We start from the raw sequence: 18,908 nt of genomic DNA, 5'->3' as shown, positions 1-18,908 counted from the left end.
CTTCGTGGGTCACTGAGGAATTCTTTTTCTCTCCAGCATTATCTACAGCTTTCTGCAAGTTGGAAGATCCCTTTCCACTTCGATGTATGTCCTTAGTGTTTGATAAACTGTTGCTTTGCCCTCAGTGAAGAGTTTGTGTACTTTGAGGGAATTTCTCTTGATTCTCCTCTTCTACCTTTAGCCTAGGTAACCACGGTAGGCTGCTGCCATGTTGTTTGTTTAAATTAAAATTAATTATAGTTTTTGAAAATAAAGAATTCCATAGCACTGTAACAACAGCTCCACTTTGACACATACTGCCTCTACCTGTACTATAGAATTTTACATGTAATTAATCAATAAAAAAATAGTTTGTATTCTACTTTAACCTGAGGCAAGAGTAAATTTCTCAGGTGAACTGTATTACTATGCCAGTGTTAAGTCCAGATTCATTTTATTTAAATGAAAGTATGAAGAGAACATCTGTTTGATAACATTAACAAACATATTTATTGTTGCTCATACCAAAAACATTTATAGTTTTATATTATGTGCAAACACCAAAAAAGGATGCGTTTCTTTTATCTGCAAAACCATGGTCATACTGCATTACTTACAATTTACATACAGATGTGTCAGAGATACTAGAAGCAGACACCTGGTCACACTGTACGTGACTGTTAAACTTTTAAATGGTGGGTGATATCTTATTTGCTTTGGGGTTTCTGGCACTGAGCACAAGGTGGATACAGAAAAAATAGCTTTGAGAGAGCAATAACAATTCACAAATCACCTTCAACAGATAAAACACTGGTATCTCCAGTGATATAGTCATTCAAGATTCCACTGACATTTCTTACTCTAATGAATGTTTTCCTGGAAGTCATGAGCAGTATTTATTTCTGGGTCACCTAGCCTATTTTTCCCTCTCAAAAAACATGTTTTGGAAAAGGAAACTTCCTGCTTTTCTAGTTCTGTTGCAGTTATTGTAGGGGCCCTTGCTCTCCCTGAACCCAACACATCAAGCAGAAAGCAATAGGGTCTCTCACGACGCACCCAGGTCTTGCTACAGTATGCCAGATGAAGGGATGCTTTCTGGAGGCTGCCCTATCATGTTTTAAATCAGCTGTAACCAGCTGGCAGATGTACCCAGCGGTGGGGTTGATGTGCTTCCTGACAGGGACTCCTTCCTCCTTTCCTCCTGCGCTCCTCTTTGACCCACTTTTACTTACCTCACCTTGGAAATCATTTTCCCTGGGCTACAAGAAAGAGCAGCATCTGGTTTCCTGGCACCACTGTCTGGCATTTTATGGTACTTACAGTTCTCTACACATACAGTATTGCTCAGAAGTTCTCTGAACCTTTCGTCAGGCTGCTGTCTTTGCCTGGGACTTCCTTCCAGCCCACCTGCATCCCATTGCCGTGGCTAAATCTACAAAACTGAGCCCAACATCGGGACCTGAGGAAGGCTTTCAGGAGGAAGTGATGCCTGAAGTCAGTGCCCTTCATCTGATTCCCACAACACCCAGGAAGCATGCACCTCACTTTAGACTTCACATACCACACTGCTTTCCTGTGTCCCCTCCCACTAGACTAAACTCTGGGATGCTCCCAGAAGGAGACCCTACCAGATCCATTCCTGTTTCCAGTATGTCTGAACATAGTGACTAGGTCATAGTAACTGCCCAATAAATGTTTACTCAACTGGCGGAAACCGAGATGGGCATATCCCTCTCCTGTTCTATGTTCCCTAATATGGATGGGTGTCTCCTCGGCAGAGCAACTACTTCTACTTGTCCAGGAGTTTGGGGCAGAAAAGCTGAGTCTGTTCACATCGGAATGAGTTTGATTCTTTCACTCTGTTTTGGGCCAGGCAAGGATACGGCTCAGACCCCATTGCTTGAACTCACTGATTTTTAGCTTGCCAATTTGGCAGAGTACCTCTAAGTCCAGTTAGCTTTTGTATAATGCCAGAGGATAGTAAAATATTTATTTCATAATCCTCTGGCTAATTAGATACTACCTAATACTTGATTCTAGAAGAGGCAAAGTTACACTAGAAGACTTTGTTTTCATGAAAGACTTAGATTCATGAAAAATCTATTGAAGAAACTTTCAATTGAGGTATTTGTATATAATGATTAATTGTGTTTTGTTTCAAATTGGGAAAGACAGTTGTTGTCTAATTTTTGCCAATCTCTGACGTGGGACACCAGTGTTGCATAGGAGTGACATTTGAGAACCTCTGCTCCAGTTATGCAAAATTGCAGTTAAATACACCACCTATTAGCAATAAGTTATTTTAGTTCATAAAAATACACAACATTTTTATTTTTGATTTTGACTAATGGCGTTTGCTTCCTGAAATAGGCTCGTAACTCGACCTTGCTTATTGAAGAGAGTAACTATTTGCCATCTTTTTCCTTCTCAGGCTGTGAGGTTGAGATTCTGGGTGTCAGACCCACCTACTGCCTGGAATATAAAAATGTCCCAACGGATATCAATTTTGCCAATGCAGTCAGCGATGCTCTTGACTCCTTCAAGTAAGTGTCCCAAACTCTAGCCACACCATTTTCTTCCTTGTTTCCAGGACTGATCATGGATCCTAAAGTAAATTAAGAGTGCTTGGTGGAGATGAAATAATGTCAGAGAGTTGGTGAGCGTCTTGCATGGTGATTGTTAACTGCTAGTAGGAAGTAATTGTGAGCAAGTGATTTCAGGCAGGGGCAAGCTCTGGAAATGTTGAATTGAGAGCAGGAAAATCCCTAAGGGTTTGAACCTCCTTTTTTATGTAGTTAAACAACAGAGAAACAATATAAATGTCATCATTTCCCTAAGCATGATTCAGTGAACAATTGTGTCTCTGAAGGTACTAATAAGTATTTGGCAAAAAGGAAGGATATGTGGTCAAATAAGTCTGGGAAAATTGCCTACCCTACCCACTTCTTGGAAATGCACAAAACGCATGGGTATATTAGAACACAGAATCTGGTTTTTTTCCTCTCACATGGAACCATGACACACAATTTGAAAAACGTAGGGATTAGTAATGCTGTCTTGTATAGCACACAAGAGTCTGTCAAGGACACTGATCAAGACACTTCAGGACAAAGCCTCAAGTCAGTCTCGGAAATCTCTGGAAGTGGAAGTCAAGGTGGGACCCCAAGTGGGAGTTTGCATTAAGTAGAGATCAGCAACCGAGAGGTTACAGATACCAGGGGCTTTTGAGTTTCCAGGAGTGGACTTGAGGTCACTGTGGCCACTGATTGGGTTTCCTATGTGCGTCAGGCAGAAGACCCACCATAATCAGAGCAAAGAGACTGGGGACAGGACCTTCATCCCCCCAAGAAAAGGAGCCTGGTTTCAAGCTGGGCATATCTGAGAACCAACATACCCAGGCACAGTGTACAGAGCACTAGCACGAGCCACATGAAAGGGCCTGTCACTAAGACTGCCTCAGATACAGAGCTGACCAATCATAGATTTTCTTCTTGCCACGCCCCTCCGACACCATGGTGAGCAGCAGTCACCCCCACAGAGCTGTGAAAGCAGAAAACAGCACCCTGCCTTCACTGCTTCTTAGAATGATTCCACTTCCATGAAACCTATCAAGAGGCTCCAGGGAGGTGGGGGCACATAAAGGTTCATGCTCTCATTGACAGGTCAGAGAGAAAACAGGTTTAAAATACATAGAAATGGAGAAATAATTGCCCGTGAGTGCCGGAGAACCACACCAGAATGAGCCGGGATATTATGCTGCAGTCTAGTTTTGTGCGAGTGAAGCAGAATAGCACAGCAAGTGTAGCAGATGAGTGGGGCTGGCACTTGGACATTGCTCCATGTCTAACCAATGCTGTTTCCAACACATCCAGAATGCCAGCCATCCCCACAGGCCATGGCTGTGCCAAATATGAAATTTTGGATTACAGTTGCCATACAAATACCTCCAAATAACCCAACAGTCTGTTTGGCAATGTCATCCTTTTTGCATTCATCTTATCTTAACAGCTGATGGATTGTCACTCTGTACCGCCCGGTGATTCACAGGTGGGTGAGCACAGAGCGCACAGCCATGACAATCCCAGGTTGGTGCTGGCCTACTAGCTGGCCAGTCTAAGCAGACTTCCCTGTCCTGAGAGACACCAGCATGCAGTGGGGAATAAGTGCTGGGCTCTGTTTCCTCTAGCATCTTTACCTTGGAGAATATTTAGGAATGGGGAAGGTTCTGGTGGTGGTGGTGGTGGTGGTGGTGGTGGTGATGGTGGGGTATGAGTGTGTGTCTACCATGGGTATTGGGTTCCACCAGGAAGAAAAGGCTACAAAGAACCAGAAGCCCAGGAAAGTGTCCCCAGCTAGGCCTCCACCTCATGTGCCCTTGCATTACCATACTGCCCAGCTGCACATATTTATATTGTGGTCTATGTAGATGGCCTTGAGCTCCATGCGTTGGCATTCACATGGTCTGCAATAAGAATGATGCCCCTGAGGCAGTGAAGGCCTGGGTCGGATGGAAACCAAGCCAGTGCAATTGTCTCATGGGGTCTTCATATTGCTAAAGTTAACAGGGCCACCAGAAACAGCCCCTTTGGGTAGTAGGTGGAAAGATGGAGACCCACTATCTCTAAAGCTAGGAAGCTCTTGACGTGAGAGAAAGAAAAGAATAATAATAGGCTGGATGATACTGCCTGTGGAAAACAGTGAGATGACTTGGGCCTCCCCTGAAGACACAGGAAGCCACTCCTTCAGCCAACCTGTGTGTTATTATTAGAACATGTCTCATCACCTTCTTACAAAGAAGAATAAAGGCATGAAAGTTGTGGGTCAACATTTTTCTTTGAAAGAAATCTAACCTTTGTCCCCTTCAGGAATGAGGTGAGTGAAGAAGATGTCCAGTCTAGAACAGTCTAGACCAGTCAAGAGCACTTTGCCCATAGTAGCTTGTCCATGCAATCTTGTGGCTCAAAGGAATCACTAAGTCTCTTGGTATGTGTGTCTAGCAAAGATGTAGGATTATTGGTCTGTCCATCAGAGACCCCTAAAAGAGGAGCATGTCTAGAACGCCACAGCTCACCTCTTGACTTCTGTTCAGCTCTACTGCAAATTCCTAACTATAATTTGAGGAGCACTTGGAGTTTTCACACATGAGTGTCCAAACATGCACACACATTTCTCCAAGTCACTACAAGAATCACAGTGTCTTTTTCAATCCACTTTGCTATTAGCTTGAGAGACAGAGAGAATGGAACCCAGGATAGATGGGCTTTGACAGAAAGCAGGAGAGGCTGTTAAGATCTTGAACATAGAGGTCTGCTCAGGGACATTTCAGCAGAGGATCTAGGTCAGCCTGTGGTAGGAAAGATAATCCCTCACCCAAGTTTGATCCAGGCATTGCCTTCCAGTGCTCATAACGCATTATTGACCCCAGACATATCCTTGTGAAATGCTACCTTTGAACTTGGATAACTTCTAGAATAGGGAAAAGGAGGAGGGAAGGGAATTCGTGCTTTAACAGCCATCGGCTAGTATTGTGTCAATGGGCTTGATTTCCAGTAACCCACTTGGTTCTTATGTCCACGGTATTGTGTGGGCATTGCCCTCCCCGCCTTACAAAAGAGGCCACTGGCTCTCTGAAGGTTAAATACTTCTCCTTGGACCTCACAAGCCAGCCAGTGGTGGAGCCAGAGTCCAGCTCTTTCCACAGCGGCTTAGGGCCCAGTCTCTGGAGGCTTGCCCTGGGGACGCGGTGCCTGAGAACCACTCCAGGGTCAACTCCTCAGTCCTCTACCCTGGTCTCTGCCAGCTCACACCTCTAAGACACTCTGAAATTGAGACAGCGACAGGGAGTCCAGACGCACCTCTTTGCAAGTGTCCTTTTTGGGGCCATCCTAAGGCCTGGGGTTCTGCAGCCTGCTTAGGTGTCGTGTGTCTGCAGCCTGCAGCCCAGGCACTGGAGCCACGTGCCTCCCCCCACACATGGGCAGTCTGCAGGCAGCACCCCCCACACACGGCCCTTTATCCTGGCTGAAAAGGAGGCAGGGTTTGTGATCTGCATCACTTACTCCCATCCTCCTGGAAGTCCTGTTTGCAGGATATTCGTGGTTCCGTGGGCAGGAAAAGGCGCATGGTGCTAAAGCTGAAATAAGCCTTGAATGGCTCATGGGATGGGTGGAGGAGAGCAGGAGGTAGTCACAGTGGGCCGGGCAACTGCTTCCAGGCTTGTATAGCAGACTCACTGTGCAGCCTCACAAAAGTGTCAGTCAGGAAACAACTTGGCTACAGGAACAGTGGGCACAGCCATAGGCTGTGTATAGATATAGTCCTTTTTCAAGCTCCAGGCTACTGAAGACAGCTCTAAAGGACTGCCTTCAGGATCCCAGAGCCTCAGTGGTGCCTGGACTAATGAAGGAATGGATGACACAACTCTTTCCACGGGCCACCAGGAAGCCAGCTCCCCTGCCCTGGCCTGGTCCCTCCTCCCTGTAGAGTACAGGGAAGAAGGAGCAGGAATCAGGCAGGGGCTAGGAGACTGGCTTCTCATCCCTGCTTAGCCACATACTCAGGAAAAGCTATCTAGGGCCACCTGGAAGGAAGAGAGAAATGGGAGGCATTTCTTCCTCTCCCCTCCCTTTTACTATGTGCCAAGTGCTTTATACACATCAGCTTGTTTAATACACCATGTTACCCTTTGAGTAGTGTATCAGTTCATTCTCATGCTGCTAATAAAGACATACCTAAGACTGGGTAATTTGTAAAGGAAAGAGATTTAATTGACTCGCAGCTCTATAGGGCTGGGGAGGCCTCAGGAAACTTATAATCATGGCAGAAGGGAAAGCAGACACGTCCTTCTTCACATGGCAGCAACAAGGAGAAATGCCAAGCAAAAGCGGGGAAAGCCCTTTATAAAACTATCAGATCTCATGGGAACTCACTCACGATCATGAGAATAGCAATATCATGAGAATAGCCCCCATGCTCCAATCACCTCCCACCGGATCCCTCCCACAACACATGGGGACTATGGGAGCTACAATTCAAGATGAGATTTGGGTGGGGACACAGCCAAACCATATCAAGTAGGTTTTTCAGATGGGAAAACGGAGGCTTGGAGATAATCTTGCCATTCATCTGAGGCCTCGAGGTTAGTTAGAAGAGAAGCCAGAGTTTGATCCCGGATTTGTCTAGTTCCAATGACCCTGTCAAAAGAGAATTTTCAAAATCAAGACTTGTCATATGCTCAGCACATCTGGGTATGAGGAATATGCCAAGGTTCAACGTAGTTTCTTGCTGAGGGGAACCAGGAGCATGACAAAGTTGTTTATAAGGAGAAAATGAGACACACACACACACACACACACACACACACACCAAGAAACAGAAGGATGGAGAATGATGAAGGATAATTATTGTTTGATGCAGATATGCTTAATAATATAGAGGATAATCAAACCATAATGTTAGAGCTGCTTTCTCCATCGACAAAAATAATTTTCATCTTATCAGTTTCCTACAAGTTAACAGCTAGATTTCTAGAGTCTGAACTCCAATCAGTAGTTCAGTCTGGTGACTCAAGCAAGCCTATTAGACAGTGCTCACCACAGCACTGAGAAGACAGGCAATCATACTGTAGGCTTTATTTCTAAGTTTCGGATCATTTTTCTTAACAGTCACCCACTTTAGTAAGAAAAATGGAAAGAACATTAAGAATTTTTTACATGGCAAAGAAATCGGGACAGAATCATAAAGTGATGGGAGACTCAGGTGTCCCTGAAACCCCAGGGCCAGGAACCCCTTGCAGCTCTCAGGTAACTGTGCTGGGGGCCACATGTCCTTCTGGAATGGTTCCTGGACCTTAGAGCTGTCAATGGCCAGTAGTAGATGGGCAGGCATGATTACTCATCACTCCTCCCCCAAACAATTCATTGCAAATGAGCTGACTTGGGATGGAAACCAGATCCCTGTGGAAAACAGCTGGCAAGCAAGCATGTGTCAGCTAAACTCCAGACAGGCAAGGGGTCTCAGCCCTTGAAGACATAGGGTCCTAATGAGTCAATGAAATATCAACGTATAATCCTTTCACAAAAGACACGTGTATGATCCCTGAATCACAAGTATCCCAAATCCAGGATTCCCAGCATCTGGGGTTGACAGCTTCCTGACCAAAGGCCATCAGGTAAATTGTCATACATAATGGCTGATGTGGAGGTTTGTGAATAGAGTAATAGCCTTAAGGAAACCAGGACAGTGAGTGCTACCCTAAGGTGAGGTATCTAACACGAAGAAACCTAGAATTAGTTCATTCATTAAACTTTGACGCAATGGTAAACTTTATTCATGAAAACTCCTCACTATAGTAAGTCACCACTGAGTTTAATCGGATTTTTCCCTATACGTAAGCCCACTCTGGAAGTGTGGACACCTAAAAAGATGCCATACTGTGTGAACAGGCACATCTGAAATGCTAAATGTGCATGTACCTAAAGCAATGAAATGCTGAGGCTTATCCAAAGGACAGATTTTACGGAAGCTTCACTATGTTCAAAGACTGCGAATTCTATGTCCAAAGATTGCAAAGAATTGCTCAGGACCAGCAATTCTTGGTTCAGTGTGTATTTCTCCCTTGGAGATCTGACCTCATTTATTTTAGGGTATTGGCTTTGCCTGGCCCAGGGACAAGGTTTCGGGGAGTGTGAACACCTTCACAGACTGCTATGGGAGTGATAAGGGAGCAAGCTGGTGGGGGCCTCCATCACCTATGCCTCTGTCCTCTGTCCCTCCAGGAGTGGCCGGGCCGACCTGGCAGCCATATACCATGAGCGCATTGACGTGGAAGGCCACCACTACGGGCCTGCATCCCCGCAGAGGAAAGATGCCCTCAAGGCTGTAGACACTGTCCTGAAGTACATGACCAAGTGGATCCAGGTGACTTGAAGCAAAGATACATGGCCTGGCCTTCTCTCTGTCACCCTCTGTTTGTCTCCTCCACAGTCACGCCTGTCGACATCTTCCCTCTTACTGCTAAAGGCCAACTGTGCCAGCACGGGCTTTGATGAGTCCCTTGGCGTCACACAATGCCTCCTGCGATACCAAGTGATCCTTTGTTCCATAGCCAGGCCGGTGAGAGAGACTGACCTAGGTGTGCCTTCTCGCCTGGCTCAGCTGGAGAGACACCCAGCTCTGTGGAATCCTAATAAGTTTGGTAGCAGCTTGACATGTAGACAGGTTCCAGTCCTGATTCTACCTCATGCTTTTGCTGAATGACTACAAGTGTTCGGTTTTTTTTTTACCTTTGCTTTCCCTTCCTGTGCTTTATCCTGTACATGTGTAACATGGGCACGTGATAGTTCTCAAACCAGCACACAAGTTTGTTGAAAGAGCCAAAGAAGATGCAGAGGGTCGACCTTAAAAAGCTGAAAGTGCTATGTAAGGTGTCAGCACGAATTGAACATGACTGAGCCTCACAGTCCCCTCTGCAAAGGGCTTCTGTTGTGGTTTTGAACTGGGTCTCACCAGGGCAAAATAGTAGATGATTAAACACAGAGCTGAGGAGATAGCCTTTCTTCTATCATTTGTAGTTAACAAGGTTTTCTGAGTGCACGAGCCTCTCTGTTGGTGCCGTAATGACTGTCTTTTCCCACCCCACAGGAGCGGGGCCTGCAGGACCGCCTGAACGTCATCATTTTCTCGGATCACGGAATGACCGACATTTTCTGGATGGACAAAGTGATTGAACTGAATAAGTATATCAGCCTGAATGACCTGCAGCAAGCAAAGGACCGCGGGCCTGTTGTGAGCCTTTGGCCGGCCCCTGGGAAACACTCTGAGGCAAGACAGCCCCGTGGGGGGGCGAAGGAGGGCCATGTGGGCCCCCGTGTGTTGCCATTTGCACTGTGTCTTTTCCTTGTAGTTTTTTTGTTTTGTTTTGTGTGTGTGTGTGTGTGTGTGTGTTTGTTTCTTTTTTTGAGGCGGAGTTTCACTCTTGTTGCCCAGGCTGGAGTGCAATGGTGTGATCTCAGTTCACTGCAACCTCTGCCTCCCAGGTACAAGTGATTCTCCTGCCTCAGCCTCCTGAGCAGCTGGGACTACAGGCGTGCACCACCACACCCGGATAATTTTATATTTTCAGTAGAGACAGGGTTTCTCCATGCTGGTCAGGCTGGTCTCCAACTCCTGACCTCAGGTGATCCACCCGCCTCGGCCTCCCAAAGTGCTGGGATTACAGGTGTGAGCCACCACACCCGGCCTTTCCTTGTAGTTTTAATACTGACATACAGAGCAGTGTCAGGAGCTCGGATGCTGGAGACAGATGACCTAGTTTGCCTCTCACTCCCTATCAAGTCTCTGTTTTTTCTTCTCTGAAATGGGCTTGATGATGTCTGCTCCATTGAATGTCATGAGAATTAAATGAGATCAAGGAAGCATCACACAGGCCCACACCAGGGCTGTTTTTTTGTTTGTTTGTTTGTTTTTGAGACGGAATCTCGCTCTGTCGCCCAGGCTGGAGTGCAGTGGTGCTATCTCAGCTCACTGCAAGCTCTGCCTCCCGGGTTCACGCCATTCTCCTGTCTCAGCCTCCCGGGTAGCTGGGACTACAGGCGCCCGCCACCATGCCCAGCTAATTTTTTTGTATTTTTTTTTTTTTAGTAGAGACGGACTTTCACCATGTTAGCCAGGATGGTCTCGATCTCCTGACCTGGTGATCCGCCTGCCTCAGCCTCCCAAAGCGCTGGGATTACAGGCGTGAACCACCGCGCCCAGCCTAGGGCTGTTTTATTATTGGCCCAAATGCAGCACTTCTCAGGCACATCTGGGGAGCATCAGCAGCATCCCTAGGCTACCGTTTCTCAGGAAGGAGGCTGCTGCCAGGCTGATCTGTTTCTGTTGGGGAACAAGAGGGTAAAGAATGAAGGGAGCTGAGGCTGTATGCAGTGCCCAGCTCCTTATGTCAGGAGCCACCATTCCTAGCTCTGTGTTCAGTTGGAAGCCAGACAAGCTCCCCACCCTAGCCCCTCTGCCTCCCTGTACATGAGCATGGTGGTGTTGTCATAGCTGCCTCCTGGCTGCTGTGAGGGATATGGAAGCATGCTGAGCCCACTTCAAGGACAGTGTATGTGTCGGTGACCATGATGATCCCCACCAGAGGGTGTGGTTGAGTTCCCACAGTGCCAAGATGGGGACAAAGCTCTGCTCCCCACAGTCACTGTCCTGCACCAGGGATGACTAGACGTCTGCTTACCCTGCTCTCAAAACAAATATTCTGCCTGGCAGTAGCTGGTGACCTACCCTGAGAAGGGAGGAGGAGCAAGTGGCACCTTCTGCTGGCTGCTTGTCCCCCGAGTTCCTAGTTACTTCCCAATATGGGCTTTGTGGCTCGTCCCACTCCCAGATGAAACTGATCCGGGCAGGAAGCAACTGTCTTCCTGGGGGCAGGCGACCTGCTGCCCCGGAGGTTGCCAACCACAGGGTGCAGGAGTAGGTCCTGGCCGGCCTGCTTTCTCTCTCCATCCTCACTGCAGTGATGCAGTTGGCTCTGGACAGTCATTAGTAAGGATGAAGCAATGGTGGAGGCCAGGGTCTCACCTCTTTAGGCCAATCCTTCTGCAAACGCATCCTCCTTTCCTTAAGAACTCCGGATTTCCTTAAGTAGAAAATCATGACTCACGGAGCCTACTCCCCTATAAGATCTGTCTATTTGGGGTTGAGGAACACAGATGCCCACAATGCCACTGCTCCCAGCCTTGCTCCATCCCCAGGGGACGGTCTTTTGTTCTCAGGCTCCATGGTCAGGGACTGCGGGTGCAGGCTATGTTTATGAAGTGTTCCCATGAGCTCCCGAAATATGAAATCAGAAACAATATTTTACACATTGGCAGGTTCTTGAAAACACGTTCTGGGTTTTTTTTTCTTTTTTTTTTTTTGGCAAGAAAGATCATCCTTGTCTCCAATTTGGCACTTAGGAACGTGCTGTCTCCAGAACTTGGGCATCAACAGCTTTTGAGCTAGGGAGAGCGCCTTCCAAGGTACTGTTCAAGTCAGGCATTGCAAGCAGCCAAAGCAGTTGGTAGAGTATTCAAAAGCGGGGGCCATGTTTGGGCGACAGTTTGTCATGTGACGGACACAACAGTTTGTGAGACCTGCTGTGTGTCGCCAGATTTTTCACTTATACAAAATCCTTCTGCAAATGCATCCTCCTTTCCTTAAGAACTCCGCATTTCCTTAAGTAGAAAATCATAACTCATGGAGCCGTCAGAAACCATCCACTAAATTATTTTACAGAGTTGAGTTGATAAACTCAATCTTATATTCAGTTATGCCCAGAAATATATGCCTGATTTGGCTAAAGGCCAAGTCAACATCAGTCAGTCGATTTTAATTTTAGCCATAGATATTTAAGTGGTTGCTACTATTAGAAATATGTACAGGGCCAGGCACGGTGGCTGACGCCTGTAATCCCAGCACTTTGTGAGGCTAAGGCGGGTGGATCACCTGAGGTCAGGGGTTCAAGAGCAGCCTGGCCAACATGACAAAACCCCGTCTTTACTAAAAATACAAAAATTAGCTGGGTGTGGCAGTGGGTGCCTGTAGTTCCAGCTACTTGGGAGGCTGAGGCAGGAGAATTGCTTGAACCCAGGAGTCGGAGGTTGCAGTGAGCCAAGATCTTGCCATTGCCCTCCAGCTTGGGTGACAAGAGCAAAACTCCGTCAAAAAGAAAGAAAGAGAGAGAGAGAGAGAGGAAAGAAAGAAAGAGAGAGGAAAGAAAGAAAAGAAAGAAAGAGAGAGGAAAGAAAGAAAAGAAAGAAAGAAAGAAAGAAAGAAAGAAAGAAAGAAAGAAAGAAAGAAAGAAAGAAAGAAAGAAAGAAAGAGAGAAAGAGAGAGAGATAAAAAGAAATATGTACAGGGCCACACTCGGTGGCTGAAGCCTATAATCCTAGCACTTTGGGAGGCTGAGGCAGGCAGATGTACAAAGTATGTACAAAGTTTGCATCTTCATCATGAAATTAGCAATGTAATTAATGGCAAACAATTACTAGTGCTTTAAAGATTCATGTGCAGGTAAGATAGGCTCTAGGTCAAGTTGAAGAACAAATCCTCTTTTTTGATCTTTGCAATATTTAACATCAGGTAGACCAATTTCTTACTTTCCCTTTAATATCAGCATGGGAGTTTTGACATAATATTAGAGCATGGGCGTTTTGACATTATTATAAAATGAATAAGGTGTGAATGGTAATGTTACAGCAGACCCTTTATACTCAGAACACTTGAGAAATGGGATGTTACCATTACCTGGGACAGCTGTATGTCCTTCTCAGACCCAATCCGCCTTTTTGCCCCCTCAGAGGAAACCACTGTCTTAAATTATTAAAACTTCTGTTTACCGTTTTACCATATATGCTGTTTAGTTTTGTAGTTGCTCAAACCGTAATAAGAAATATAGAATTGGAATAATTTTGTCTGTATTCTTCAGCAACTTGCTTTTTCCCCCCTAAAGCTGAGATCCCTGAGAGTCTTCCAGGAATGTTTGTAGCTATAATTCATTCATCTTCAGTGCTGTAGAGTATTCCATTGCAGAACCACACCATGAATTCTTTCTCTCCCCCATTATTGCTGGGCATTTGGGCTGTTCCAGTTTTCAGGGTTCATTCCTCCACATGTCTACATGCACAGGCTTGAGGGATTTCACTCTATTCCTCAGAGTCAACTTCTTAGGTGAGAGAGTGTGAGGATCTTCGGCCTTCCTGGATAAAGCCACCTTGCTTTTTGAGACAGACAAAAGTTTTTTGTTTTTACATATTCAAATCTATCAAGTATTTGGCAATTTCTTTCTTTGGTCTTATATGTAAGTTCTCCTCTCCCCTAGCTCCAGTAAATATTCACACATATTTAAGAGAGTGTCAAACTGATCACTCTTGATTTTCTTTGCAGATATATAACAAACTGAGCACAGTGGAACACATGACTGTCTACGAGAAAGAAGCCATCCCAAGCAGGTTCTATTACAAGAAAGGGAAGTTTGTCTCTCCTTTGACTTTAGTGGCTGATGAAGGCTGGTTCATAACTGAGGTAATTATGAAATATGTGCCAATTTATTATCTATGCAAATTCTATAAAACAGTCCAAAGTTAAATAATAGTTACTCAAGTTTTTATACATAAAAGATTTTTTCATGTAGGCATCATTTGTTGCGTTATGTCTTTCTTTAGAGAATCAAAAGTCTTGATCGGGTAACTTTGTAGACACAACTGTAGATGCGAACCCAGAGTCATGGTTTAGACTTCGTGGCTCCAGACTCACTGTGTTTTCACAAACGGGCCTTAACTCGATTACCCGGCTTACAATGTAACCTGTTCGCTTGAAAGTGGAACAATTACTGTGAACCAAAGCAATTGCTCAAGGGCAGTCAAAAGCAGGGAGAGGCTCAGCTTAACTTTCACCTTCAAGAGAAATGTTTGGCAAACGAGACTGTGAGTCCCCAGTTTGCCAATTTGATCTTTCAGAGGAGAATATCATGCATTTTTTGTCCAAACCTTAATTGCCTCATGCCTGAATGACCTCCACAGCCTTCTCCTGGTTGGCCTGGACTCTAAGCTCATCCAGCTCTGGCATCAGCTTGTGATATCAGGCCATGGTGGGTAGGCCCTGCCCTTTAGGGGAGTCTGCGGTCGTGTCATGTTTACAGTTCATTCCTGAAGACAGCATGGGTTATTTTAGGAATTTGAAGGTGGGTTGCAATTATTAGCTTGGTTCAAAAGTAATTGCGGTATGGCAAAAATCACAATTACTTTTGCACCAACCTAATAGAACAGGCTCCAGGGTACATGAGAGTAGCTGGTTGAGGCCAACCAAGTGTGAGACCTAAGACTGTCAGTAGTCACCCCGGGGGCATAAGGGCAGGTGATGATCAGCAGGAAGGCTGACTGGGCAAGTGAGTAGGAGTCTGGGACATGGGCATGGGAAAATGGGGGTTGTGTGACATGAACATCAGTCATGCAGGAGGACTGCGTGGCTTCCGGGTGCTCTCAGACAGAGAAGCACCTAGCACCAGGGAACTGAGAAGAGAGCAGATCCAGTTAGGAGTGTGAGTTGCGCAGAGAAGAGGCTGGCGAGGTCCTTCTCAGGCAGCTATGGCTTCTCTGCCACGTGGTTTACGAGATGAGGGTCCCTCTGTTCCCTAACGCCCTCTCCTCTACAATCCAAAATGCTTCTCATCACTTCATCACAGCCTGTGAGGTCACCTGGAGTGAAGTTAGGTTGGGATCACCAAATCATCACTTAGAGTGGTTTGCTCAGGACCTCACACGGAGCACATATGTGGTCAAGCAAGTCACCTGTCTCACTGTATTCCACAACGCCAGCCTTCCAGATCACACCAAAGGGCTTACTGTTTGAACTTTTTTCAGTTTATAAAATTCTGGCAGAATTGCTTGGAATTTTTAAAAGCAAATATGCCCTGAAGGTTAATCCACAGCCGTCAGTCATTTCTTAGCTGGCTATTTGCATCCGTCATTACTCTGTCGTCTTTAGCTGAAGTCACCCGTGCTGAGAGGCTGTGTGGTAGGGAGGGAGAGTGTAAGAGGGCAGAAATGATCGGGGCATCTTGGTGGAAAACAGGCTTAGGTAGGGGAGTGCAGGGCCAGAGGTCACTATGGAGATGCTGGATGACTAATGAGGTACCATCTCAATTCCAGCGAGAAAGGTCTTGGTCCCCTGCAGTAGGGTGTGACAGGTGCTGGGGAAGCAGCTTCAGCCCTGAGTCCTCTCAGTGAAAGTAAACATGGTATCTCAGCAGCCACACGTCCGGCATGAAGATGCAGGGCCTTCCAGTGAGTGATGAAATGCAGTGCTGGGAGACCTCGAGGCATCCATTAAGATGCTCTTGGTCATAAATCACAGCCCATTTGATAAATGTGACTTAAACAAAAAGGATTTACTATCCCACATAACTAGAAGTCTGGAGGCAGGCAATTCCAGGATTGCTGAATCCAGCAACTCAATTATATCACACCCCAAGCCAGCTCTTCTGCAATGCTCTTGGCTTTCTTCAAGGTCACAAGGTGGCTGCTGCAGCTCCACGCATCACATCATATCCCATCAGGACATTCCAAAGCAGGAAAGAAAGGGTGTGGGTTCTGTTTGCCTGTCTCCTACTTTTATCAGGGAGCAAAATATACATACCAGAGCCAGGGCCAGACTCAGGTTTTGTAGGACTCTGAAGATTATGGAATTAAGGTGAAGGGGATCTCTCTTTAAGAAGAAAACATACACAATTATGACTACAAAATTAGGTAAAGGGATTTGGAAGAAGTTCACACACATGAGAAGCCTTGGTGCATAAGCTATAAATCTGCTTCTGCCCAGAACCCACTAGCGGCTTCCCCTCAGTCTCATCAATCAGCTGACTAGTGGGGCTAGAAAATTCCTGCCTTGGGTCAGCTTTGGTTCTGAGACCTAAATTTGTGCTGAAGTGCAGACCAGGGGGTCCCAATCACAGAACAAAAGTGAAACAGAGGCCAGGAGTCAGGCAGACTGGGGCACTAAAACAAAGAACAGAAAGAAGGGGTGAGGGGAGAGCAAGGACAAACAGCAGCCTCTGCACCATTCTGACTGGTGCTGGCCCACTCAGGATGCCCAGTGACATGTCTGAGGACACGTCCTCCTTCCCCTGGCTCTGCTTCCGTCTCCCCCCGATCCTTCCACCCCATACTCTGCTGTGGGTCCAAGTACCTTCTCTCTTCCATCTCTCCCCCATCCTCCTGCCCCGCACTCTGCTGTGGATCCAAGTACCTGCTCCCCTGTAGGAAACCGACAAATTAGTGTTGACCATGTTATGTTCTATTATATATTACTTTCGTATGCATTGACAAATACACACACATTTGTCTGAGTAAATCAAAAGTGAGACCATCAGTTAGCAAGGGCTAACCAGTACTGTATTGTATGTCTTAGGGGGAAGCTACAGAACAGAAAGGAAGAATGCTTAGCTATTGACAATTATTAGAGCAGCATTTTAAAATATACAATCACTTCCAAAGGAAGATTTGAGGTAATTTCAAAGATAAGTGAAGTAGAAACTTTAAAAAGAAACAAAAGAACACCAGAAATAAGAGAAATAGGGTGTGAAAAAATAAGATTAGCTCTGAAAGATGAGGGTTGTTCACTAATAGACTATCCATGGTGGCTCCCACACCTTTAATTACTAATGATAAGGGCTGCGAAACTCATCTTCATGTATCACGCCCAGATCCTTAGCAGCTTTAGAATGACCCCTCCCCCAAAGCTTCAATGACATGCATAGAAAGTTATTTTACACCTTGCAGATAATAAATACATCAAGAAAAATTTCTGTTTAAATTTTAGTCAATGACAACAACTACTGCATAATAATAGCTATCTTGAATTAAGTGCATCCTAGTTCCTGTTTCTAATTCTCCTGATGACTCTGCATCATGGATATTGTTAGTTCTTTTTGTTTGTTGTTTTGTTTTTGTTTTTGTTTTTTGTTGTTGTTGTTTTTGTTGTTTTTGAGATGAAGTCTCCCTCTGTCACCCAGGCTGGGGTGCGGTGGCATGATCTCAGCTCACTGCAACCTCTGCCTCCCAGGTTCAAGAGATCCTCCTGCCTCAGCCTCCCAAGTAGCTGAGATTACAGGTGCCCTCGACCCTGACCAGCTAATTTTTGTATTTTTAGTGGAGACGGGGTTTCACCATGTTGGCCAGGATGGTCTTGAACTCCTGACCTCAAGTGATCCGCCCGCCTTGGCCTCCCAAAGTGCTGGGATGACAGGCGTGAGCCACCGCGCCCAGCTGTTATTGTTAGTTCTGAAAATAACATACAGCCAAACAAAATGGAACACACATGTGGTTCTGAGCTTCCAAGAAGCCAATCCAAGGAGAACGATCAGTTCCATTAACATAACTTACAGCATCTATATCCATGAACGCAAATGTCTCTCTGGAAACTCATAACCGTCCCTGAGTCCTGAGAGACACTGAGATATCTTTTAATGACTCTGCAGTTTCCTAGACTAAAGATCTTAATCATTTTACTTCTATCCTGGAATTTACAGATTTTTATTATTAAGACACCATACATAAAATCTATAATTTCTGATTCTACTTTAATATAACATTGGGGCTTTATTTATTTGTTTTCTGAGAAATCCCCAAAACAAGTGTCCATTCTTTCTTTATTGGCTTAAACTTCTTCCTTTGACATCATTCGATTGTTTGTTATCCTTTCTTGACAACAGAGAATTAAAGACCCTATTCTATATCCTCGTTTCTGCTCTGTGCCAACGCTATTAATCTCTCACTTTCCTATTCGCTAAACTTCTCCCCAAATGGTAAAAGAACGTTATGTTTTGCCCTGAAACCTACACACCCATCCACAGTGCATGCGATGACGTTTCAGGGCTGGCTTACACTTCACATCTGTGGCATGGCAAGACTCCCAGCCCGAAAGCAGTCTCTCTGGGTCTGAGTTCGGCTGGCAGATGAGACTGGTTTCTGGTTTAGCCATGATTAGGAAAACAGCTGAGTCAGGACATGGTGATGCTGGGTGACAGCCACTAGAGTCCTGTCCCCCACTCCTTTCTGCCTATAGCCGCCATCCCAGAAACATGGAAGATTTGGTTTCCTTGGTAAAAATGCCCTTCCCCAAAACACACCAACTTTCTACCATCAATTTAAGTCTTGCAGACTCTAAGGTGGCTGCACTAGCAGGAAGACTTAATTGAGTTCATCTTTTTCTTAGGATTTCTTAGAGACGCGTCACTGAAAAAGATAAAGACAGAAACAGATTTTTTTTTTTTTTTTTTTTTTTTTTGAGACGGAGTCTGCTCTGCGGCCCAGACTAGAGTGCAATGGTGGGATCTTGGCTCACTGCAACCTCCACCTTCCAGTTTCAAGCGATTCTCCTGCCTCAGCCTCCCG

The 18,908-nt window shown here is 45.6% G+C and overlaps 1 protein-coding gene across 2 annotated transcripts in view; it reads left to right on the top strand.

The window, feature by feature from the left end:
* The window catches only part of ENPP6 (ectonucleotide pyrophosphatase/phosphodiesterase 6), a 120,823-nt gene that overhangs the window by 82,455 nt on the left and 19,460 nt on the right, over positions 1-18,908 (top strand). For both annotated transcript variants that reach the window (NM_001133891.1, XM_009240488.3), the window contains 4 exon segments: positions 2,411-2,522; positions 8,757-8,898; positions 9,622-9,801; positions 13,903-14,040. In NM_001133891.1, coding sequence (NP_001127363.1) covers positions 2,411-2,522; positions 8,757-8,898; positions 9,622-9,801; positions 13,903-14,040 — 572 coding nt within the window.

The sequence above is a fragment of the Pongo abelii genome, chromosome 3 (genome assembly GCF_028885655.2).
Source record: "Pongo abelii isolate AG06213 chromosome 3, NHGRI_mPonAbe1-v2.0_pri, whole genome shotgun sequence".
Classification (NCBI taxonomy): Eukaryota; Metazoa; Chordata; class Mammalia; order Primates; family Hominidae; genus Pongo; species Pongo abelii.
The sequence above is the reverse complement of the archived record's forward strand: the minus strand, read 5'-3'. Positions and strand labels throughout refer to the sequence as shown.